We start from the raw sequence: 27,571 nt of genomic DNA on the forward strand, positions 1-27,571 counted from the left end.
CATGCACTTTTCTTGTTTACCTTGGTACTGCAACATGTAGTACATATAGTGCCGTTCAGTAAGATGCACCGCAGGCGAGCCAACAAAGTGCATTGGAGTTTCATTAAGAATGAAGAATTAATGGCACAGCAGAGCTCCAATGCTTCACCACACAGTGAAGTTTCATACCAGAATGAAAAGCATCACAGAGCACCCAAAACTATTACCAGCAATTCCGTGCAGTGTGGTAAAACTAACGATTGTTAAAATCGAAAGCACACTCGATATAAGATAAATGGTAAAAATCAATTGTATTTCAGATTAATTATCAAACAATTGAATAGTACATCAAATATTTGTAATCAATCACAAGAATGAAGATCATTATATTGATCTAAAATACCATTGAAACATAATTGCATAGTGTATGGATAAGACTGAGAAAAACAGCTGGGAGTGGCGTCAGCACACAAAGCAGTCAAACGTGTGCCTGTATAGGGAGTGTTGGTGAAAGACCACTGACTTCTGGTAATAGCCATCAGTATTTTAAAAAATGTATAAATGGGTGAATACGAGTTTATAGCAAATACTTATTCTTCAGTTCTGTAGACAAAAAACAAATTACTCGTATGTGCTACTAGAGAAAATGTATTGCAATATCAAACACTTGCAGCTATGTCCTACATCAGCAGACTGTGGTTGATAACATATATCTTTCTTAAGCACACATGTTGCACAACATGGTATATATACTGATGAGATTATGAGTACATTGTCATTTTAAAAAGCCCAGTATGGGTATTTTGGGTAAGTAAAGGATAGTAAGTCAAAAGGTATTAAACTATTTTTTAGCTTTTTTCATATCTTAGAGTAACTAAAAATTGTGCTGGATGTCATGGTAATATGAACATGGATAAATATGATAATTGAACTGGGTATATGAATATGCCAATATAAGTCTTCAACTGCTTAATTTATTATGTTCATGTTTTTACTTTTCAGATCAGATCAGGACATTTAAATAAAAGGAAATACATATTTTGTCTTCAACAAGCATTTACAACATGGAATCACAAGCACAGGAAGCAAGGAATGACCTATCTGAGAATAAGTACTTAGTGTCCAGACCCATTTATTCTGAGGATTCCTTCAGTGCTCATCATGAAATAGTAAAAAGAGATCACACCACAATAGTGGATCACCTGAAACGGTCATGTGGGTAAGCAAAATACTTACATGTACATGTTTGAGTAGCTTATCCAGTACATTGTTGTGTTTTTAGAAAGGCTATTAAATTTTAAGGCTGGAAATTCATTGTAACAAAACTTTGGTATGACAGAGTTACAGAAGAAGAAAACTGTTTCAATAAATCTGAGATCATCATTCAGTTTAGCATAATTCTTCAAAAAACAAGTACATGCTGAATTTTGGGGGGGCAATGAAACACTAGTCAGCATTTAAGCAGATGCAGAAACATTTTCACAATACTGTATGGAACCATTGGGTTAATAACATAAAATCCTTGTATTGCTTTGATAGAAACTCTTTAAAGTGCACCTCTGTCCACCAAAAGCACAGCAAATTAATGACAGTTTTAATGAAGGTATAAAATTTTCTCACTGTTCATGCCATTTTCATAGCAAAATAGCACCAGGATCAGCAGAATTCACTACTTCAGTTTCTGTGCACCAAGTGGGGCACATAGTTGTGGCTGTTAAATCTACTAAAAAAAGGAAAGCATGAAAAAAGTGAAAAGGTGATTCAAACATGGATGTCCTTAGAAGCACACCTGTCAGTTAGAATGGTCTCTTTCTGCTCCCAATGACATTTCAGGTTTGTAGTTTCCTGCTCCTGCTACACATGAGATTTTGGTTGTTGCTAGAAACTACAGTATGGAATTAACACATAAACAAAAAAACAATATCCCCTTTGTAAATGAGATTTTACAGTTTCTTACCATAAACATTTTAGAAAGTACATTGTTGACTTATCATTTATGCATAATAAAAGGTTACATAGTAAACTGAGAAAAACTTTGTATTAAACAGGAAAGGTAAGCACTGAACCACAAGCCGCACATGGTAACTAAAGCATACAACTGTGTTGTGTTAAATAAAAACATATGAACTGAACATTCTTACTCCAGCAAATATCTAGGGAAAGGGGTTAGTTTGTCTTGTCACATCTGTGGACTGACTCTGCATATAGTTGAACTATATTTAATTTTTTCAAACTCTACAAATACACCCATTTACTTTTGACATTTCACTCATTTCTTATCACCTATATCCTTTATACACCATGGTACACAAAACTACACTGTCAACTTACAATGTGTGAATAGTGACCTCATTCATGTCTAATATTATACCTACATTATACGCACAAGTAGATGGTCTTACATCTTGGCATTGAAGGATGATGCTTAGCAAAAAAAACTGAATGTAAAAATATAATATTACACAATATCATATAATTAACAAAATGTCCTGTTGAGAAATGCAGAAATAGAGGAGCAATTTAGTAGGGTTCTTTGTTAAAAACCTTGATCCTGATACTGAGAACTGATAATATTGCCCAGTAAGTGACATAATATGTTAGGTATCTGATGACTAATACTGGTGCACACTTCAACTGTGAATTTGATGCAATTACTATGTACATAAGCTAAATACAAGGAATAGTAGTACAAAAGCCTACAGGGAGGTAAATCTATAGAAGCATAGATATATAATATAAACCATTAAAGTAAATAGAAGTGTATGGTGTTTCCCCCAAGAAAAGAACATAACAAGCATAATAGCTACACAAGCAACTTTGTAATGTTATCATGACCTTTCTTCACCATTTGCAGGCACTGTCATTTACTAGAACTGTCTGGTTTTGCAGTAAGAGCAGTTACTGCATAGACATGTGCACCACTTACCTAAACTACAAATTATTATCATTTATTGCCATACTCTCTTTCTGTATTATGTTATTCATCCCTTTGCTTAAAAAGGTGTACCTGCACCACACAGTGTAGTTTAGTGGTTATGTGGACCCCACAAACCAAAGAAAGATTTTCAGGGATTTTTTTAGGCTATTCTCTCTGGTTCTCATTTCCCCATCCCCAATACCAGCTCTGTCCACACAAGTTTTGCCACACCATACTGAACTTTTCACATTACAAAAAGCTATGTCGTAGGTGACTAACTACAAACCAATTTAGGAGTTACCTTTATATTCCCAACTATCAGCTATGCTGTTGTTGAAAATAGATAAGAAATCCTGCAAGACGAAGTAGGAGTCGCTAATATTTTTAGAAGGAGTCATAAGTACCATAATTTTTTGGATTCTTAAAATCTCGAAATGAACGGTTTTACACTTAGTGGATGTCACCCAAATATAGACGCAAGTAAACACAATTTAAATTTAAGGAAGGTAATATCTACTTTTGTTATTGGAAAAGTAACAGAACATCTCCCTTTCCATTTTTCATGTCCTGTCCAATACTCTTGTTCATATGAATGACTTTGTTTGGTCAAATATAATCATTGCATTTACAATACAAATTATTACAAATAAAATTAACAAACCAAGCTGTTGGTGGAATGTTTCTTTCACTCACCTGTATAGTTTGCTTTTCAATGGTGCATGCACTATATATTGTACAGGCAGACAGGAGGCACTATTCTTTCACTCTTCTAAAGAAGAGGTGACATCTCATACTGGGTAATCTATTGACAATGAGGAGGTGGACAAGAAGATGTCAGCTGTGTGCACCAGTATAGACTATCCCCTGGTTTATTAATCCGTGTTTTGATGCTTGTATTCATAAAAATCAAATGCTCTTTAAAGTAAAGTGTCTGTCCACAGAGATGAATTTAATTCTGCAAATTTTTACTTTTAGGAACTGCAGCAGGTAGACTGCCCTTTTTATATGATACAATGGTGTCCTTAATTCAATAGATAGGTAGAATTAAATGTCAGAGCCAGACCTGATAAACACTCAGGTAGGCCAGGCAGTGGAAAGTACATTTATATAATAATCAACATTTTTACCTATATACCTGTTTATATTTCCCATTGTTTGGAGTGGCCAATGTATTTTATATACCTATATTGGTCAATAATAAGCATTTACTGACAACAAATTAAACTGAACAGATAACATTGCTTGCTTGCTTAAATTACAACATTTCCATCATTACTATAATCTTGTATTCATTGTCATCCTAAGCAGCAGACTACATGTGGCTCTGGTAATGCACAAGTTCTCAAAGTAAAGGTGTGAAGGGAATCTATACCAGATATTCCCGTGCAGGGTACTATGGAACCCCAGGGTTCCAACAGAAGTTGCTAGGGGTTTCTCAAATATTGGCTGTTAGACATTCTATTCGATGTCTGCATCATTTCGGTGCCAATACCACTTGGCAGAGCCAGCAGTTGTATGTATATTCATAATACATATTATATTCAGCTTTCTGTATGTGAGAGACAGCAAGAATCCTGCAGTGTTTGAAATTCTTATTGCATCACAGTCATAGGTTTGCTGATTAACAGGTTAAAGGAACTGAATTTTCCTGAAGAAATTAGCGGAATAAACTTCTAATTTACTATTGATCAATAATCTACCCATGACAAACCTTTTCTGACTGTCTCTCAGACCAACCCTGTATTTGGGTCAAATAACTTGGCAAAACATAGTGCTCAATAGAGAGTATTCTGGTAGCATTGCAAGGGCAAGAACTATCTTAAATGATCATTATGAGCATGAGAAGCTAGTAGGAAGTAGGAAAACACATCTGGTATTACACCACTGCAATTACAAACCAATTAACCTTTGAATTCTTCACGCAGCAAACATGCAGAGAGCAGCAGAGTAGTAGTCACCAATAATACAAATTCACCTTCTGCCTTCATCTTGTGTAAATGTTTGCTATGTTTCTTCTTGATAGTTTTTGATAATCTTATACTAGAGCCTAAAAACATTGAGCTTCCAACCCTTTGCCACAGTACTACAAATGTTTTTTTTGTCATTTATTAATGTTTTTTTTAAAAGTAGTGGGATCAAATATATGTATTATATGGCTATTTGGGAAAGACAGTGTGGTTGGGTTGGTTCGTGTAAGGTCGGTCAAATATTCTTTGAACTTTGTAATTGTTTGGTTAAAAAGTCACTGAAGTTGGACAAACCTGGTGTTAAAGTCAGACCCTATTACAGTCTACAGATGACAAATACGGTGCTCAGTAATCAATACAATAATGTTAAAAGGTAATTCCTGTGTGTTTATATCACCTGCAAGTGAATGGGTAACTAAATTTGACATAGCTATAATTTATTAAGAGCCTGTTATTAGTGTTGCCCATATTTTCCCTCAGTTTAGTTTCAGGTCTGTATGTCCAAAATGAGAAGAACAAAAATTTCAGAATATTAAGACTCCAAACAGAAGTGAGCCCTTTAACTGTACGCAGCAAGCCACCACTTCTTGCTGTGTGCCTTATCAACGGGTTTAAGCATGTATGCAAGGAAAACAGAGAGTAGCATTTCCATTGACTGGTGGTTGTTAGAGTGTTACATTGCTATGCATAATCAGAGACTTAAAGAAAGTGGGTAAAAGTTACTAAGGCTTGATTCACACTGTTCTATGTAGGAAAACAAAAGAGATCAATCAGCAGCTAATGTTTATACACAAACACATGCAAAATGCAATTACTAAACCTAAGATGATATAGTGTTGATTTGCATGTTTACATAATTGTTATATTTGTTCGGTCTGAATTTGCATGTGCAATATAAAAAGGATTAAAGCAAAATCTGTGTCCAGCTCAATAAGCTAATATAATAAAAAATCTGTTCAAATGCACTAATATTTTAAAACCTAAATGCACAGTGGCTGTGACCACCACAGGCAGTCTGTGCACCCTGAGAGTAGGGTAAATTTTCAGTTGCCTTGAATTATATCAATATGTACTGCAAGATTTTGTTATTACATGGAAAGTGTAAAATTATTAACAGTCCAAAAACATTACAGAAGAGTAAATTTTTATTTTACACACACTATTGTTACACTGGCAATAGATACCACAATTTTTAATAAATTCACATATAATGGATTTCTTAAAAATGTTTTCAATCCTGGATCACATCCATTCCAGGTTTGTTGGATCACCTAGGTTCACTGATGAAAGTGTATCTTCTTCAGCCCTGGAGAGCTTATTAATTCAGGCCCACAGAGTGTGTGTAGTAAGGCATTTGATAGGGAAGTTACAGCCCAGATGATATCTGAAGTTTGACTCTCAATGCAAAATGTTTAGGTAACAATGAGGCCCACAACTAAGCCTGAAAGATTTTGACCCTAAAAAACAGAATATTTAGGTTTTCATCAGCACCATGCCATACGAATGAGCACTTAGTTCCATGTCCTATGGTACTGCATTTGTGGCTGATGTACAAATTATTGGGATTTTGAAACATTGGATGACTTTGGATTCAGTTATAAACCATGTTGTTTGTGTAACAGAACTTGCTTTTGCAACTTTTATTGATAACCCCAACTGTAATACGTTTTATGTCACAGTGATTACAAATTATTAATATGTTTGACTAATATGAGTCATTTTTGACTTGCGTTATAGATGTTCCTCTCAGAAAGCTAAGAGGGTTGCCCTATCTTTCTTCCCTGTTATTTCCTGGCTTCCTGCTTATCGATTTAAGGAGTGGATTCTCAATGACATCATTTCAGGAGTTACAACAGGGCTTGTAGCTGTATTACAAGGTAAGCATGTATTGCACAAAAACAAAAAACACATATTGAGAAAACATTTGCTGGACTGTATACCACACTGCTTGCAGCAATAAATGGTTGAAAGGCTTAAGACCCCTAGAGCCAATTATTAAAAGAGGACAATCTTCTTGCACACCACCAGGTGCTGGTTGGTGGCACATAAATCTCATCTAGTGATTTAAAATATCACTGAGGAACCTAGGCATGAAGTCTGGTGTTTTCAGAGAAATGCACAATTTTTAGAAACTCCTTAAGTATGGACAGTGCTAAAGAGAAAAAAAACAAGCAAAAATGGAAAAATACAACAATGACCTGTCATATTTTCCATCTTCATGATAACTTCTAAAAAATATACACAGTTATATGTATTATACATTATAAATAAAATAATTGTTAAACACATCAGCGAATGTGCAAGTATCAAACGTGCAGTAAATATATTTGCTAGTCGATGTATTAATGAATGTCTTTAAATACACATTAAGATATTGTACGTAGCCATAATTATTTACAGGAAAAGATTAAATTAGGCTTGTATAGCTAAATTCACATTGGCATTGAGGTTATGGTGTGTTTACCGCTGCCTCTTAGGGAAACACTACATGTAGCATCTACCTGCGGCAGGGAGATACAAAAGGAAAGCGGACCTCAACTAAAATTTTTACTTTACATAAAAGTTGAAACTGATAAGCCCTTCCCCTTTTTGTCTTGATCAACGCAATGATTGACACTGAATGGGAGCACAGAGCCTCCCGGGATACCTACATCACATAGTTACATAGTATATCAGGTTGAAAAAAGACATCCATCAGGTTCAACCCCTAGGGAAATAAACATATCCCAGATATAAAACCCTATGAACATAGTTGATCCAGAAGAAGGCACAAAATTTTGCTCCAACATGCAGCAATCGGATGTTCCCTGGATCAACAGTCTGTCTATTACTTTAAAACCCAGGTATATTCTGTCCCTTTAGGAAAGGCATCCAGCTTCTTAAAGCCATCTATACAACTTGCTGAAACTACTTCCGGAGGGAGGAATACAGTGAAGAATCCCTTCCTTATCCGGAGCTTAAACTTCTTTTCCTCCAGACGCAAAGAGTGCCCTCTTGTCCTTAGTAATGATCCTAAAGTGAATAATGGGGAAGAGAGTTTTCATTTTGGACCATTTATATATTTATACAGGGTGATCATACCCCCCTTTTAACATCTCTTCCCAAGGGAGAATAGATTCAGTTCAGCTACTCTCTCCTCATAGCTGAGCTCCTCCATTCCTTTTATAAGTTTAGCTCTCCTTCTATGTACTCTCTAATTCCACAGTATCATTTTTGTGAACTGGTGCCCAAAACTTGACTGCATATTCCAGATGTCACACATCGCAGGAGGCTGTTGGCTGTTGGGACATTTTCCTACACTAAGGGGAAAGAGATGCCAATCTCACGCATGCACACTGAGATCAGCACTCTTTTTTCCGCACCTTTACAGAAGGCTACGTCACATGATCTTGCACCTGCGCAGTGCAAAATCCAGTGACGTACCCAGAAAAACAAAGAAGATGGCGACGCCTGGTGCTTCCTTTGCTCCGGGATGAAGGATAAATATTCAATTAAAATGGCATAGTTGAATACAGATATTTCTGGACAACAGCTGCAAGGCAATTTACTGACATCTTTAATCACTTTCACTTATGTAGTGTGAGAATAGCTGTGTGCTCGGACTGTTTGTGGGTTTGTAGGATGTTCTCAGAAATACATTCATGATTATTTCAAATTAAAAAAAGAAAGAAAATAATGTGTGTTTGTATTTAAGGTTTGGCTTATGCACTCCTTGCAAATGTCTCACCTGGCTATGGATTATACACATCATTTTTCCCAGTTGTACTCTACTTTTTCCTGGGAACCTCCAGACATATATCAGCAGGTAAGTTACATGCAGACATATTATTACGGATGTGTGATAATAACCATATAAATGGATAATATACAGAATAAATATTTTTTATATTTTTTATATTTCTTACTTTGTCTCTAGGCCCCTTCCCTGTTGTGAGTCTAATGATTGGCTCAGTTGTAGCCACACTTGTGCCTGATGATAAATATGGAAATACAAACTCCACTGTTACTAATGTTACTAGTGAAGATTTACTGAATGAGGAGCGTATTATTGTAGCAGCCTCTCTAACTGTCCTTGTTGGAATGATTCAGGTCGGTATGTTCTTAACATAACTACTTTTAAATAGATATGGGGACATTTTTCTCTTTTTATTTCCTCTCCTTTTCCCTTTTTTATTTTTTTAAAACAAATTTTTTCCGCTTAATTTTGGTCCAAGTGACAAGGATATCAAGAACACACAGAGAGGGTTAATCTCCATAATGGAGACATGGGCCCTGATTTACTAAAGCTCTCCAAGGCTGGAGAGAATACACTTTCTTCAGTGAAGCTGAGTGATCCAGAAAACCTGGAATGGATTTCTTAAAATCATTTGCTATTTGCTAGCAAATGTTTTGAATCATGGGCCAGATCCTATCCAGGTTTGCTGGATCACCCAGCTTCACTGATCAAAGTGTATTCTTTCCAGCCTTGGAGAGCTTTATTAAATCAGGGCAATAGAGGCTGATTTACAGAAAATTACCAGTTATCCACTCATATGAAAATAACATTCCTGTTTTTATTTTTATAAAATTATATTTGCAAAAATGTTTTTTTTTTGTCAGTTTAGCTTCAAAGGCCACAATGAGATGTAACACAACAAACAGTTGTCATTAAGACATCCATATGTTGTATTAGACAACAGGAGCAAGATCTTGGCCTTACCCTTTCCCAGGATCAAGTCCAAGACATCGTCACTTACACTCCAATAGTACTAGGTAGATGGAGACAAATTAGCAAATACTCACCCGTTGATATCATGCCCCAACCATGTTACATATTATACCCTCGTATATCTAAAGGGTTTACTTGATCATTGCTGGAGGTGTAAGACTGATCTTTGACCATCATCCACCTTTTGAGCCAGTATTTTTCCCCTCCACTACAATTGCTTTAGTCAGGAAAGCTATTGTGGCTCACTCTTGATGACTCTTTGATGTCAGCTGAGATCCGAGTCGACTGCACAGTGGTTTCTTAGAATGCAGAATTGTTATCTGATAGTAGAACCTCTAAACTGCATTATACACATGAGGCTTTTTGTCACCACCAGATTTATTGGATTGTTTTCTCCTATTCTCCTCCACTGCCCTGCTTTTCTCTTTCTTTTCTTCTATTTTTCCCCTGATGTTGGTCTACCTATAATTTAAACAATTTGTACAAAACTTGAATCACAAAACCAAACTCTGGCTTTGTTTTTTGTAATATATTATCTCATGATAAACCAGGGATATGCCCTTTTTCCTTATTGGGTATTGTATGAGTATGATGACCTTTCAGGTCATGTAGCATAATTTTAGAATGTAGAATAATGATAATTGGACTGGTTCATTTGAATTTCTATTTTCCTTATGATACAAATGTGTTATTTAAAGCTGTTTTGTACTGTGCAATTTCATTAATAAACTTTAGATAAAAAAATAAACATTCCTTTGTAATATATTAGCTTCTTTATTGGTAATGTTAAAGCAACATCACAATAGGCACCAAAGGAATCATTTCTCAGGGTTGTCAAGTGGTACTCTATTTTAACAGAACCATAATTCATCGGTGTTTCTTAAGCTCTGATTTAAAAAAAATATTTTAAATACCTAACTGTTGTAAGTAGCATAAATAAACATATATTTTAGCTTTTTTGTTGCTTTGGTGCCATTTTACATTTCTTTTTAAGGTAAATGAAAATAATACTATACGAAATATTAAAATAATATTTTTTTTTTGCAGTTGGGCCTAGGACTTCTACGAGTTGGCTTCATAGTTATATATTTATCGGAACCCCTTATTAATGGTTTCACAACTGCTGCAGCCATTGAGGTTGTGATATCACAATTAAAATATGTTTTTGGAGTTAAAATTCCTTCATTTAGCGGTCCGCTGTCCAATTTCTATGTAAGTAGGGCTTTGTTTTGTTAATTTATTATTATATTATATTCATTTTTCAGTAATATTTCCCTACACAACAATTGACTTTGCATTAACCTATCATAATAGTGAACTGATTGGTGGACTGCCATTAAATGTATAGAGAATGTGTGTGTGTATATATATATATATATATATATATATATATAATATATATTCACCTGTATAAAATCACCTGTTGAAACACAATCAATAGCTTTGCTTATGTGTCTAGATTTTTTTATCAGGTCTTATTAGATAAACATACATACCTAGCCACCAGTAGGCAATGTAAACAATGGATGCACAGTAGTGGCAAAGAGGCCCCCTAGAATGTAAATGTTATTTCCAAACAATGGTAGCATGCTTTCCATTCTCAAGTAAGTATAACCTTCAGGATACAGAAATGCTCTTAAGATAGACCACCCATATTGTCTGTTAATTGCAAAGATTTTGGTACTCTCAGTATCCTTGAACAGCTTGCAAATTAAACATACTTCTGCTTAAGGATAAGCAGAGTGTTTTGGGGTAAATCCATTTAGCTCTGAAATTACCATTTTTACAGTCAGTGAACATTTTAAATTTAAGTAAAGCAAAATTTGTTTGAGAAAAAAAAAGTATTCTTGTTTTTATCTTTACTTGTGTGGTTTTATTTCAGTTAGGGGTGAAAGTTGTGTGATCCTTGAGTGAAAGTATTCATAATAAAGACCCATAAATGAAATAAAACCACACAATTAAAGATAAAAACAAGATGACCCTTTTCCCCAAACAAATTTTGCTTGCCTTAAATTTATATTAAATCTTTTCACTAACTGTAAAAATTGTAATTTCAGAGCTAAATGAATTTCCCCTAAATTGCGTTATTTTTTGGAAATCTTTAGATTTTTTTCCACGATTTTGAAAAACTCTGTATGTTTCTGCCCCAATTATAATTTTGTTGAAATGGAGCCTAAAGAATTTAAGAAATTTCCTTATCACTCCGAGATCTAGGCTTATTAACCGCTAGAATGTACGTTAGTACAGTACAATGACCCTTGTATTTATTCAAAAAAGAGAAGAAAGAGTAATTTAACAATATGAAAATCAACAAATTTGTAAATGTAAATCAATTATTAAAGCTTAAATTACTTTCCTTTTCTTTTAGTTGCACGTCACAGAATATATTCTTCATACAATTTCCAAGGGTCTTTGTGAAAATAGTGTCCTCATAAATTTTACGGATTTTTAAGATCTAGTCCTGATGCTTTTTATGGATGATTAACTATTTTATTTTTTTGACTTCGTAGGCATTAAAGAGCATCTTTTCACAAATCACAAAAACCAATATTGCTGATCTTGTCATTGCAATCATAATAATGGTTTGTGTTTTTATTGTAAAAGAACTTAATGCCCGTTACAAGTCGAAATTACGCGTGCCAATACCTATAGAGATCATTATGGTAAGTCCAATTTATAACATTATAATAATAATATTGATAATAATAAACAGTATTCATATATCACCAACAGCGCTGTACATTAAATAGTATATAATAATAAATGTCTCATAAGGAATTAGCTGTTTAGATGTAAGGAAGTTAAAGTGTATCCAAATCATAACAATTAAATTCCCATTTTTGCTCTTATTTGGTCTGTTTAAGTTACTGTTCAAAATAATATTTAATAAATATTACAAAAAAACTAATTATACTCTATAACCCCATTATAAATATGAGATGGCAAATAAAAATTTACAGAATTTTGATTGTGAACAACAAAAGAATGAAGTATTGTCTGTACTTTTTTTGCATCAACAGTTAAAAACAATTTCAAGACAAGCTTTCATAGATTTATTGCCACTTCTACTTTTTATTTTTATTAATATTAATAATAATAATAATAAACAGGATTTATATAGCACCAACATATTACGCAGCGCTGTACATTAAATAGGGGCTGAAAATGACAGATGAATACAGATAGTGACACAGGTGGAGAGGACCCTGCCTGAAGAGCCTACAATCTAGTAGGTGGGGGAATTAACACACAGGGGAGGGGAGATAATAATGTAATGTAATGTAATGGTGGAAAGTAGTGATAGTTTTAAAAGACAGAAGAAGATGGGTAGGTAAGTTTGAAAAAATGGGTTTTGAGCGCTCTTTTAAATGAGCAGAAAGTAGGAGCAAGGTGAAAAGGACAAGGAACACCATTCCAGAGGATTGGGGCAGCTCAAAAGTCTTGTAGCCGTGGGTGTAATGAGGTTATGAGTGAGGTAGTCAGTTGTAGGTCATTGGAGGAGTAAAGAAAGCGGCTGGGGGAGTATTTTTTTACCAAGTCAGAAAAGTAAATGGGACAAGAACTTTGGAGGAATGTGAAGGCAAAGCACAGGAGCTTGAATTCTACTTGTCCTGAAAATGTAACTTTTAATGCAAATAAAATACTATTATGAACAGTACTTGACATTGATTTGAAGGTGCTTTTGTTTTTTAATGAAACCATTTCTATTGTAACTATTAGTAATAAGTAAAAACATTATCATGGAAGATGGTAATATTCATGAGGTTCCCAATCTCTGGCTAGACAGTCACGTAGAGGAAAAAATATATATGGATGTATGAAAGTTAGTTTCCAAAATTTTTTATCTTTCAAATATTCCTAGTTTTTTATTTATATAAAAAAAACACTATAATTGTTTTAATAATTGTATTCTGCTGTTTCTTATATTTGCAGACAATTATTGCTGCTGGTGTGTCCTATGCATTTAATTTTAAAGTCAAGTATAATGTTACTGTTGTGGGAACTATACAGAAAGGGTAAGAGCTAACTTGCTTCTTTAAATAAAAATATTTATAATGGGAATCTTTTTTTGTTTCTTACATGCCCTTAGTCTTGATAGTATACATAATATTTCATTAATAAAAGGATTTCCTTATAGTACTTCCATAAGCCTATCAAACACATGCCCCAGCACACTACTTTAGGAGGAATATGTACCTGGAACATTCAAGCATGTCTCAGCCATACCCTACAAATCTTGGGAAAACCTTAAAACATCCCAGGAAAAAAACAAAGGTTGGTGGCTTTATGAGAGAAGCCCTGACTGGCCTTCTCAGACTGTTTCTCTGTGGTCTTTGATAATGTTTTGATTTTCTTTACTGTAAACTTTATCATAACAACATAAAAAAATAACATAACATAAAAATATTAAATAACGTAACATAAAATAACATAAGAATGTTACATATGAAGGCATACAATAGGGCACAACTGAATATAAAAAAAAACTAAAACGGCTGCTGACACTACATAACATAAATCTTTAGGACTTCCTCAAGGGTTTTTTCTTTTAAGCACCTTTGATGCCCTGAGTCCCAAATCAGCTTTAGGTCAGTTATTCAAGTCAGTGCAACCTTTTAAACTAAATTTTTAGATTAAAAATATAGGTGTATGTGACCCCCAAATCTATATTTTAGTATGTTTGGCATCTGATCTCACTATGATACCATTTAACTAGCCATTAGCAGCAGTGCTGTCAGCTTGTCATACACACTCCTTTATTTAGCCCTAAAACCTCAAAAAAACTCAATGACTAAAGAAAAAATAATGCACACAGTAGATTGTATTGGTTGCCCAAAACGACCAATATCATTCAAGCTGTTATTGCCTTATTCACAGAAATTCAGTTTAATGACAGGTAGTCCCCGGGTTAAGGACATCCAACATACGAACGATTCCTACGGTAGATACAAATGGGGCTTCACTGTTCCCTCATGTGCAGGACAGAGCCCTGGAGGGGGGTGGTTTGCATGACTTGCAGAAGAAATCTTTTCCTAAACACAGCTGCGATTGAGCTCTTCTGAAAGCTCCCATAACTCTGTAATGATCAAGAAAACTCTGCAGTTGTTTCTTTTTGCATATCAAAGCACGGATTGCTCTAGAAGTTAATAAATGTCCAGGCTGCGTAAAGGTTTTTATTTCTTTGTTTGTAATTAGCTCACAGTGAGGATTTTTTTACAGTGACATACACCATGCTGTCTAATATTAGGTTGAGACAAACAATTACATTTATTAAAATAATGTACCTGTTCCAACTTACATACAAATTTAACCTAAGAACAAACTCACTGTCCCTATCTTGTATGTAACCCAGGGACTACCTATATAGCCAAAATAACATTAGACTCCAACTTACAAATACAATGTCATGCTAACAATGAACACTTTTCTTTACAGCTACCAGCCACCTGCAGCACCAAGTATAGCTGTTTTTCAAGCTACCATTGCCAATTCATTCTCTATTGCTATTGTTGGATTTGCTGTAGCCTTTTCTGTTGCTAAGGTTTATGCAATCAAGCATAACTACAACATTAACGGAAATCAGGTATGATATGTTAAAACCCAACTTTTCGGCAGCATCACACAGAGGGCCTTCAAGTACATGATAAAGCTTGCAGACAACTTGTTTTTTCTCAGTAAAGGAAAACACAAGATTCTACCATGTAGGGAGCCATCCATCACTTGTTACAAAACTATGTATGTTTTTAAGTCAGACAAAACTGCCTGACTACCACAATGTCTGGTGGACTGTTTTTTTCCCTCTCTAAGACTTCCAGGCCGTATGACCACTGGTTTGCTAAGAATATAAAAAATGTAAATGTCCATTGCTTAGCCACAGTTCTACTTTTAGGGGTTTACAGGGATGCCAGAATAAACTAGATCTACAGCTTTAAAATGAGTGTCTAATACTACCTTTGAAAAGATACATTTTATACATTTATAAGTAATTAAAACTATCATCATATCTACTACAGGAATTAATTGCGTTTGGACTAAGTAATATTGTATGTGGGTCATTTAAAGGATTTGCTGCAAGTACATCTTTATCAAGGTCATCTGTACAAGAAAGCACTGGAGGTAAAACCCAGGTATGCAAAAAGAAACCTTGTGATTTTTATTAGAAGGAGCTCATTTGGGCTGATCTGGTTATCCTAAAGGGTACATATTTTTCCCTGTACCCCTCAGGTTGCCTTAACTGACACCATATGCAGATTGGGGCTTACCCTTTAGGATAACAACAATAATAATAATTGTAATAACAACAATGTTATTTTGTATCTCTAAATCCTATATCAGAACAATGTTTATAAACATTGCACCAGAAGGACCACTTTCACCAGTAGTGACTGTAGTGGCTATTGTTTTTACACAGAAACTCTCAGCTGTCATTTCTAGCAAATTCTGTCTGGAGACTGGGGACAGTGTAGGAGACAGGCAGGGATTACTACACATATACTCATAACTTTCCTAAATTTTTGGGGGTTTGTGTAGCATGCCCAATATCCACAAGTGATTAGATCTGTGAACAAATATGTATGTCAAAAACAGATCAATAAAATAACAAATACAATTATATACACCATAATGATACAGTAATTTATTATTATTACACAGTATTTATATAGTGCCATCATATTATGCAGCGCTGTACAAAGTCCATAGTCGTGTCACTAACTGTCCCTCAAAGGAGCTCACAATCTAATGTCACCACCATAGTCATATGTGATTAATGTAGTCTAATGTCAATTGTTAAGGAGAAGCCAATGAACCTATCTGCATGTTTTTGGGATGTGGGAGGAAACCGGAGTACCCAGAGGAAACCCACCCAGACACGGGGAGAACCTGCAAATTTATATGAATTTAAATAATTATCCAAAGTGTATATCTAGCCAGTTTTTTCACAAATGTGTCACCAAAACAAAGTAAATCTTCCAATACAAATGCCTGTTCCAGTGAACACTGTCCTAAAAGGGGAAGTTCCCTTCATTTGTATAGATGATCACTTATTTTCTGTTGCAGTAGTAGGAAAGGGAGTAAAGGGAAGTTTTCCCAATTGACCAGAGACTTTAAAAGTTAGATGTTGATCTGTAAGCTAAAGGACCTGGAGGTCATGGACCTAATGCTGGAAAACAGTACGTTTTCCACACTGCTGTATAACTAATGGAAGAGTAACTGCAACTTCAATTGAGCATTCTTGTTTTACAGTGGTGAATAAAGGCTTGTATTATGCTTTATTATTATTATTTCACAGGTTGCTGGTATTATATCTGGAATTATTGTGTTAATAGTAACACTGGCTGTGGGATACCTTCTGGAACCTCTACCAAAGGTAATTATTAGTGTATTTACTGTATTTTAAAATTGTGTTTCATATATAGCAGTAAAATAAAAATAGCATAGTTATACTAATGTAATATAAAATCTTCAATCATAACACTCTGATTTCAAAACATTTCAATTACAAAGATAATTCGTATCCATTCTTTGCTTTAAGCAAATATAAAAATGAACAAACAATTGTTGCCAGAAGAACAAATAACCTTTTTATTGAGTTTACTGCGATTGACCCATTAAATATTATCTCTAGCTATAAATGCTAAACAAACTTAGCCTAACAAGCTTTGAAATTTGACCTGTGGCAAAACTAGCAGATATTAAGGCTGTAGATGTATTTACGGAAGAGAGCACTTCTATGCCATCATGAAATTATAGGATTTGACTAGGTTTTTTTTTTTTATTACATATGTGTTTCCTGCGGATTCATGATCCATTAATATCCAGTTAATTGGCTCATGTGTAAAATGGAATGGATTGTGATCATATGTGACTGACATGTGACATTATTATTTTTTCAGGGAATCAATACAAATGGTTTTATTGTCATGTTAAAATATTATTATTTTGATAACTATTTACAAATACTTTTTGTTTTTTAGTCAGTTTTGGCAGGCATTATCTTAATAAATTTGAAAGGAATGCTGATGAAATTCAATGAAATTCCTGTCTTATTTAAAAGAGACAAATACGACTGTGTAAGTGGATATTTTTTTCATTCATTATTATTTATGTTTAGTTGTAATATTAATAAATAGTAATAGTATAGCACTGAATTTTCATGCTTGCTATATTGCTAAGCTTGCCATTTTTCATTTTACATTCTCCAATATTTTGCTACTCGCTATCTTGCCTCCAATCTCTTTACAAACCGAATATCAGGCAAAAGAGGACTTATATACCAATAAGGTATATATACCAATTGACATGGTGTTACCACTCCACCCATCATCTCTCCAGCAGCTTACACCATTCTCAGCCTACCTTAAACTGTGCAAAGATGTGCCTTTTTTTAGCATCCCCTGCACTTACTCTGAGGCTGTCCTCAGCTGAAGGGTATTTCAGAATATGTGCAGCAGCCAATGGGCAGAGTAGTTCCTTCTATTCTGCTAATCCTTCTTGTTACCTGAGACTTGTTCAGTTACACTCTGGCATATTGTGCCTTTTGAATTCCTGACCTGTGCCTGACCTTGACTACGCTTTCCTGCCTCCTGCCTAGACTTTGCCTCTCGCTGTCATACTACTCAGTACCTGCTGTTGGCTATCCCTACACTGGAGCCCACTGTTCCCTCCTGGTGGGGAGAGCCTGGGGGCTACGACCTGGTGTTCTCCCCAGAACAAAATAGTCCAGTGGCTATGAGGGGCACCAGCCCATCATCCCTTGACGGATGTTCTGGCGAAGCCTGGGAGACCTTTAGACTCGAGTAATCCTGTGTCAAAAGAATTGGAAAAAGGTTGCATGGTCAGATGGGTCTCCATTTCTGCTGCAACATTCATCTCAAACTGGTTTCTTCAACACGGCAATGAGTTCCCTTTACTGAAATGTTCTTCGCAGTCACCAGATCTCAGGAAGAGAACCTTTGGGATGTAAAAGAATGGGAGATTTGCATCATGTATGTGCTTGATAACAAACATGAAAAAACAACTACAAGATCAATAATTATGTCAAAATGGACCAAAATCCATTAGAAAAGTTTTCAGCACCCTATTGTGTTTATGCCATAATAAAATACTGCAGTTTTGAAGGTGAAATGTGGTCTAACCTGATACTAGCAAGGTGTACCTAATAATGTGGCTAATTAATGTTTTTACCGTATTTGTAAATGTAGCTGTTGTTTTGGAGTTTAGCCTAAATACAAAGCAGACAGTGAAAAGTCTTGTTATCTGAAAGCATCAGCTGCAATGTATATGCTCATGATATCTAAGAATTACATTACACCATCTAATCACAAACTAATAGTTTTCAAAATCTATGCGTCAAAGTCGACCAGGAGATGGCTTTAAAACGGGTCGGCAAACTTTTATGGCCACTAGGCCATTTATGGGGTGGGCAGGAGTACATTAGGCTGGACTCTGGGTCCTGCCCTAATGGCTCCGCCCACCACCAGGGAACACCCCCTGAGGTGAAATCCAACTCCTCCATATGCATTGCGGAGGAAAGGGATTTACCTTCAGGGAGCCTTCCCTATTTACTGCAGCGGCGAAAATTCATACAATGATAATATATAATTAATAAATATATATAATCTAATATATAATATAAAAAGATATAATCAGTAAATAGGGGAGCAACAGCAAGGAGGCGGCTCCGGATCCGGTAGTTCCTAATGCCCCCTGGCAGATGGGGAGCCGCAGGGATCGGCCAGGGAGCATTAGGCTGGAATGAACTACCAGCTAGGCCGTATCTGGCTAAAGGCCTAAAGGCCGAAGTTTGCTTACCCCTGCTTTAAAACTTCATTCTCATTCAAACCAATGACAAACCCAATATGTAGGTCTTCTTTTTATTGGAATGCTTATTATGATCACTATAGATTTAAATCTTTTTTTTCCTATCAGCTTGTGTGGATTTTGACATTCCTAGCATCAGTACTCCTTGGTCTGGATCTTGGGCTGGCTGTTGGTGTGGGAATTGAACTTCTGACTGTGGTATTCCGTGTTCAGTTGTAAGTGATTTTTTTTGTCTTGACATGTTTTGCAAAGATCAGTCAAAGTTTGTATAACAGATGTATAAAACAAATCCTGTCAGATGCTGCATAAAGTTTTTTTATAGTTTATATAGTATTTTAGTTTTTATATTCAGAAAGACAGTTATCCTATGCTGTCATAAAACACTGTTAAAGTGCACGAAATAGAACATTATTATTTACTTTCATACGTCTTTATGAATTGAAAAAGTATCATGTTGGCAAATGATAAAGGTTTATATTTTATTTGGTCAGCCAATAGAATTATTTGTCTATACATATGGAATGCTCTTAGGAGAACTTACAATGAATGTGGCTGCATTCCAGTGACACATGTAAATTACCTAACATTTAATAGTTTTTTTTCTTGTCATGGAAGATTAGCAAAGTTGTATCTGATTTCTCCATACCAGTGGAAGCCTACAAAAAAGTAATACATATTAAAACCTCTTTTTCAGCCCAAAGTTTGCAGTTATAGCCAATATTGAAAAAACCGACATCTACAAAAATAGGAAAAACTTTTATGACGTAAGTATTATAACTCATTACTGTGTGTTTATATATAAATTCATAGCGGCTAAAGTCACATTTAGTCATTTCATTAGTATTTTTTTTACTCTTCAATTAAAACTCAAATGAACTTTGATTTTAAATCTGCTGCTAACTACCTGTCAAGTGTTACACAGCAAAAGGTGCCCAAAGTCTTATTGTTTGTTTTCTTTCGAAAATGTCAGGGTAGAAGCACCTTATCCTGCCAGAATGCTGCAGACTGGGACCCTTGCTCTGCAGAGGTGTGAGCCATCCCCTGCTAAGTCAAAGATAGATCAATCTACAATTTACCAAACTTCCTGCTGATTGGAGAGTTGTAGCTTTGACTTAAAAGGGGTCTGCTGGACAGCACACTGGCAGACCTTTACAGGGGGAATGACAGCTTCCTAAAAAAATGATGATTGTACACCTTTTGTTTCAAATCACCAGGAATGTGTTTATCTTATCTTAAAATTCAAGTTCGGTGGAGCTTTAAGCTTGAGTTGGTTTAATCATGTCTTTCTTTTGTTCCAGATTTGTGAGCCTAAAGGACTTAAGATTTTCAGATGTCCATCTCCTGTTTTCTTTGCCAATAGTGAATTCTTTAAAGAGAAACTCATTGCTGCAGTAAGTTTTTTATTTTTTTATTTTTATTTATTTTTAATATATCATATTTCTTATTTTTTGCCTATGCTGTTTACATTGAAGTTTTTATGATGTTTAGGCTGGATTTAATCCGCTGTGGATACTTCGTAAGAGAAATAAGGCACTGAGAAAAATCAGGAAGCTGGTAAAAAAGGGAGAGCTACAGGTCACTCCAGTAAGTATTTTTTTTAACTACACACATGTACAATGGATGGCAAGATGATTGCAGAAAATCTTAATATGTCTGTATACATTGACAGTGCTCCACTGCCAACACTACTGATATTGATATTTTTGTTGGCCACTGCTTAGTTTAATTACTTTTAGGAGTAAATTTATAAGTATTTCCCCTGTAAATTTGCCTAAATTTGTTCAACTACTTCTGTGCACTTTTAAAGATTGGCCACTAGGTGGCAAAGTGAGTTATTGTTTAAGCCCTGAAATGAGAAATGTATAAATGTAGAGGGATTAAAACTGCAATCCCAAACTTTTAAACAATTCATTTTAAGGGGAATACTTTTTAAATATACTTCCTAGAGATTCATTTACTTTTGGTGTATGGTAAAGGCATCTTGAAAAAATGTATATCTTGGGGGCAGTTCCTACTTCAGTATGAACTGACTTCAGTTGCTAGGAATCCACTGTATTCCAGGCAGGATCAAAAGGTGTTGTTCTGTGCTATTTCTATATTGAAAAGACAAAACGTGTGAAATATGCATGTATTAAAAAAATGTACTGAAAATTTTCCCAAATATAAACTTTGAGGAAGTAAGTAACTGTAAAGAAGAAAGAAAATACCTTTTCCACTGGCTGCACCCCTAAACATACATTTGTGAGAACTATTCCTGAAGTTTGTTTAGAAATTGACACTTCCAGGAGTGTCAGGCTCCTTGGTTCTAAATGGCTCTTACTGGTTCCTTCTGCTGACCTCCATGTTGAAACTGCCTCCTGTAATGACATAGAGTTTGGTAGAAGGAACAAATGAGAGTTTTGGATTAAATAATTACCTGTTATGTTTCTAAAAACTTCCTTTGTCACTGTCTTAAAAAGACCTGTGTACAGTAAGCTCCTGAAGGTATTTTCAAGAATGAAATAATAATTCCCAAAAAATATTCTACAGAAAGGTTTGGTCTGCACATCTTATGAATATAAAGAATCTGAAGATGAAGATGAACTTGACAATAACAGGATTGAAGAACTGGACAAACCAATAAACACTGAGGATCTGCCTATTGTCATTGACTGGAATTCAGATCTACCAAGTGACATTGTGGTTCCCAGAATTGATATTCATAGTTTAATACTTGATTTTGGAGCAGTATCATTCATTGATATGTCTGGAATGAAAGCACTGAAAGGAGTAAGTATAAAATAAATGCTTATTACTTGTGTTACAACTGAAATATTGTCCTGTTCTCTAATGAAAGACATTCTTTACCAGTAAACTGAATTTTATTCAAACATAACTAATAAAAAAGTAAAGAAGACATCCAAGTTAAGATAGCTAAAGATTACTAGGTTTTGCAAGATTAGTACTTTAAAGGATTACTTTAAAGTAAAGTGAGACATTTTTTCTCCCACTTTTTCAATATCTCACCACATCCCTTATTCGTTATATGACAAACAAGATAAAATTTTCTTATTTTCCTATGAAGGAAATGGGACCTTTTTTCGGTGCTCATAAATATCCCCACAATAAAATTTTTTATGAAAACTTTACATTTCTGTATTTTATTCTTGATACAAAACACACTGTAGAAAAACAAACACTTCAAAGCACCATTTTTCTCTTTTTAGAGTACAATATCTTTTACATATAGTTTATCTTTTAATGCCATTAAACTGTCCTTGACACGTTTCCCCACAAAGGCTTCCTCAAAAGGACATGTTTTAGTAGTAATTAAAGTTTCTTTATCTCTTGACATGGCTATGTAACTATTTTATCACGTTAGTGAAGTATTGGATAGGCAGCTGTGTAATCCATAGGGTGAACACTTATTGAAGTAGATTTCCAAACCTGAATGTTGGTTTCCCCTCCTTATTAAGGTATCCCATCTGTTTTCAATGCTATCAATCACTTTTAAGTTGTTCGTTCTATGATGACAGGATTAGATGGAAAGGAATCCATATGTAAAGCCCCATGTTTAGGAGCTGCAGCACAGTGTGGTCAGAGGTTGAACTGGCTGAGCATAGCTTTGTACTTCAGTGTCTCTTACCGTGTGATGCTAGAAATGCCAGGAGGAGCAGCCTGTTCAAGATTTTACTGGATGGTAGTATGGGCACAATAGATGCTAGTATGGGAGTAAGTGACTTCTAATACACAGATTGTGAACATAGTGTAAATGTCATAAGAATCATTAATTGCATTGTTTTTGCAGATTTTGAAAGAATTTATCAAAGTTGAAGTAGACGTATACATAGCTGCTGTGGATGGTAAGTAAATATACAGTATTTTCTGCAGTTAAAATTGTTTCATGACCTTTCCTACAAAAGAAGAAAATGTACTCTTGTTACTGTTTATATGCAAAAATGTAGGCAAATTTGTAAATTTCACCAAAACCAATAGCCCACATGATAGCACTACCAGATACAATAGTTATACAAGATATAAAGCCAAAAAGAAAATCAGTTGTGAATTGTCAACCATAATGTGATCACCTAGGTTCTCCCATGAAAGTCTATTTTACTATGATTCGTAGCTACACACTTGTGTCCAAAATACCTTTCTCAAGCTATTGTTTTAAAATAATAAATATATCAAATAAACAGAAGGTAGAAAAAGTAAGATCATAATAAAACTGTGACACATGAATTTAATAAATGTAACTGCTCTATTCATTTCAAATTTGTTTTCATTCATTAGATGCTGTAATGGAAAAGTTGAAACGCAGCTCATTTTTTGATACTGACATTGGAACATCAATATTTTTTCTCACTGTCCATGATGCTGTCCTATATGTTCTTGAAAAGAAAGGCCTCGAGCATGCATTAAAACATGGGACTACCAAGGTAATTTAGGCGCATGCTTTATCAATGTTTATACTCCTTTGTCAAATGTGATAAGCCAGAGAATAGAGTACATTTTGACTTTTGCGCTGATTGAAATATGTATGAAGTAGTCACTTGTGGTACATATTGCCCTGTTTTTTGCCCTGGTACATATTGTAAACCCCAGACTCGTGTCTAACTTTGCATTGTAACCTTATGACATATTATAATATTATGTTTAATTCATAGTCCCTGCATTTGTGTGAGGGGTATGAAGACACTTCCATTAGAATGTATATTTTTTATCATTGCACATCTGAGAAATACAAAGATGTTTAAAGTGTATTGACAAGTCATTTTCATACTATTGGTTAAAATGGAGTTAAAATCCTGCCCGGCCTGTGTACAGTTGGTAAAAACTGCCTTCCCCTCTTGTTTGAAAAAAACAAGAAGATAAACTTTAGGGAAATCCCCCAAAGTGAGGAGCTGTCCCTGGAACATGTATCCTCATTAGATTTTAGTTTTTTTTATTTCACTTTTGGTTTTGCTGACAATAATCACTGGTACAAGTAGAGGGTGAATCTTCTAAATGGGACCCAGATAGCAATACAAACGTGACAGGTGTTGAAGCTCAGACCATGGTTAACGTCTAACCTTTCACTATGCTTTCCCAAACTAAACAAAAAACAAATACAATTTTTTGCCTGCAGATATCAATTTAGAGTCCATTCCATTCTTTCTGGCTTTATTCCAAGTATCTAAAAACTCTTCAGCTTCATTATTTTCTTGAAATCCTGTTACTTCATCTCCCAGTCTAGTTCACAGTTACAGTACTAATAGCAGTATTTTCCAATCTCTCAAAAGCCACATCAGTTGGTTTGTGCATTGTGGCGATGCATTTAATTTCTCTATCAGTGAAAATGAGCTTGGAAGTTAGAAGTCAGCATCTAATCATTTGATCGTTCACTGTGCTTTTCTGATAAGCATTCTAAATGTATGTCACAAGCAGACATATTGTTCTTTCATTTGAACAAATAAGTGTAAAGGGCAGTTTAGAGAAATATGGGCTTTAATCAATTAAATAGAACTGTAAGGCTACAATATACAGGCTAGATATTTGTGAAAGAACGTTTCAAATGGCCAACGACTGAAGGATGAATGAATGAATGAGCGGTTCATACATACAGCAATAGTGAGCGGCACCCCATCAAAGCCCTTCTACCTGATCTTTGCTTTACGAATCTATTCCCAACCATAACCATTCATTTGCCTGAATCACGCAGGAGTTTAGATTTTTCAGACCATGTATGCGGCATGCTTGTTCCAAGTCAGTGATTTCCTAAGTAGTGTTGGCTCACTAATTTCTATCTTTAAAAAATTCCAATTTATTATACTCTTAAATGTATTTTACAATATTTTGTGCCTTCAACACAGGAAAACGATATTCTTTCCTTTACAAATGGAGTTGTCAATGGAAACGTCTACAGTAACACCTTTCATGTAAGTTGATATTATATTCTTACATAACAGCTAAACATGGAATACAAAATATACTACAATCACAAATCGCAACACCATCACTCTTCTGTGACCATGATTACTTCTGTGACTATGATTACATTCACACAAGTATAAACTGTTTTAAAACAATCCCTCATTCATGATTGTAATAATAAGAATTGTAAAGAAATTCATTCTCATGAAGTTCACAACACAGGCTATGAACCCTTTGATGCATACAACCAGCTGAAACCCAGCAAGTGTTCGTTGTGATCTTGGAAGAGCTCTTGAGAATCATGAATTTTATAAGAAATGCAACCAGTGATGCCAGTCTATTTTATTTAACGTTTAGCAGGTCAAAATGTGATTTTTTTTGCCCCCCCCCTTTTTTTTTCTAACGGCGACAAAGGGTCACTTGTTGTATCCATTTGTATCGTAAGTGGATTTTTTTTGGGGGGGGGGGGGGGGGGCAAAAAAAATCACATTTTGACCTCCTAAAGGTGTAAGGTTTTGCAGAAATACCAAATGTTCAGATTTGAGTTAAAGAATGGGTCTATCTGAAGACTAATGATTTTGGTATGAATATAAAATATGTATATATCCCTCCATTGACGACATGCTTTAAAGATACAGTTTCTACTACCTGACTTCGCTTTTGCTGCTGATTGAGTCATTGGCCTAAATCAAACATGTAGCCAGTAAAATCTAAAACATCTCCATTTTTTTTTCCAGATCAGTGACAATGTTTCTGTCCCCAGAGGGTCATTTTTTAAATTCATTTATGTCATTTTTTTATTTAAAATATCAGAATCGTAAACACAAATCTGTATCTTATCTTTTTCAGGTGCCAAGTGAAACCAAGTTCTAAGAAGGTGAATCCTGTATTGCACTTTAAATTGAATGACTGACCCAAAACTTAACATTCTATTCAAAAATAGGATGTAAACAAAATGAAGTCTACTAGGACTAGAAGGCTTTTAGGGGAATAACCAACCTAAATAATATACTTTACTTGTAAATACAGTTTTTTACAACATTTTAAAATTGATTACACAATTAAAAAATAAAAAATATGTATATGTTTTTCAAAAAGTTGAAATCTTTGCATTTTAATGAGACAGATCCAAGCAATATATAGTAGTGTTTCTTATTTAACCATTTATAATATATATATTTATTTTTATAGATATTGTACAAATATAACATTTATTACAACTACTTATAAAATTTCAGCTGGATTTGTTCTTTTAATGTTGAAGAGCTTTCATAACTGCTTCTTTAGTTCTGTCAGTGTAGAAAATACCCCAGCGTTGTGGATACAAATTTGTTTATGGAGTATTTCCTACACTAGTAAAACTGAGGAAGCAGCTTGGAAGGCTGCAAAATATGTTTAATATTATTTAAGTCCAGCTGAATGTGTTTAACTATTACTAGATATACAATAAACTGCATAAATGAGGTCATACTTTTTTAATGAATTAATTACAGAAGATTTGCCCAAAATTGAAATGTCTAAATGTCAAATCTTATCTGTTTCTTCAGGCTTCCATTTATGTGAAGTCATAGGCTAATTTACTAAAGGAGATTAAATGTTTTAAGTAAAAATACCATTGGATAATAATCAATAGTACAACTATTGAGAAATGACACAAATAGTACATGTGAACTTAAAGAACTGTATCTTTTTATGACAATAAAGAGGCACTGAAAATACAAAATGTGTGTCAGTTATTGAAAATGATAGAAAATACATAATTAGCAAAAACAAATATTACAGTGGGAGATGGGAGAGCATACTAAAGAGTTCTTTTCCACATTAAGAAGATCGTTTCTTTTTGGCATAGAACAAGTGTCACTTTAAAAGTCTTATTTTGTATTAGATGTAAGAACTATTAGAGTTGACTTAACCAGAGCAATACGCCACCATTTGCAACATTTTACCATCTGGGTTCTAATATAATCTTATCATACAAGAATTTTGGAGGGGACAGTCAATTAAATTTCATCCACTTCAGTGAAAGTTTTCAGAAACTGTATCTGCTGAAAATTAAGAATAGGAAAGCACACATTGGGCCAGAAATCTGACAATAAGATAGTGGAGTCTTATATTTCACATAATCTGGAATAAAATATTATGTATTCTACATGGCACAAGTGAATGAAAATGGTGGTACATTGCCCTGGGCTGATTTTTATTATCATGGATGGAGTCTAAAGGTTCTAAAGTCACAAGGACAAGATTATTCTCAACAGATTATGAAGTGAGTAGCTCATGAGAACT

At 34.6% G+C, this 27,571-nt stretch overlaps 1 protein-coding gene across 1 annotated transcript; it reads left to right on the top strand.

Moving 5' to 3' along the window:
• The first annotated feature begins 981 nt into the window (after positions 1–981).
• LOC140324082 (chloride anion exchanger-like) lies at positions 982–27,008 on the top strand. The gene is made up of 20 exons (XM_072401640.1): positions 982–1,198; positions 6,601–6,740; positions 8,558–8,668; positions 8,780–8,952; positions 10,619–10,783; positions 12,082–12,234; positions 13,505–13,587; positions 15,008–15,155; positions 15,586–15,699; positions 16,863–16,940; positions 17,548–17,643; positions 19,502–19,608; positions 20,088–20,157; positions 20,692–20,784; positions 20,882–20,977; positions 21,923–22,162; positions 23,181–23,235; positions 23,666–23,811; positions 25,225–25,290; positions 26,135–27,008. Exons 1-20 carry the CDS (start codon positions 1,044–1,046, stop codon positions 26,156–26,158), a joined length of 2,313 nt encoding a protein of 770 aa, XP_072257741.1. The 5' UTR covers positions 982–1,043; the 3' UTR covers positions 26,159–27,008.
• Positions 27,009–27,571: the final 563 nt, after the last annotated feature.

This window comes from Pyxicephalus adspersus, chromosome 2 (assembly GCF_032062135.1).
Source record: "Pyxicephalus adspersus chromosome 2, UCB_Pads_2.0, whole genome shotgun sequence".
Taxonomy (NCBI): Eukaryota; Metazoa; Chordata; class Amphibia; order Anura; family Pyxicephalidae; genus Pyxicephalus; species Pyxicephalus adspersus.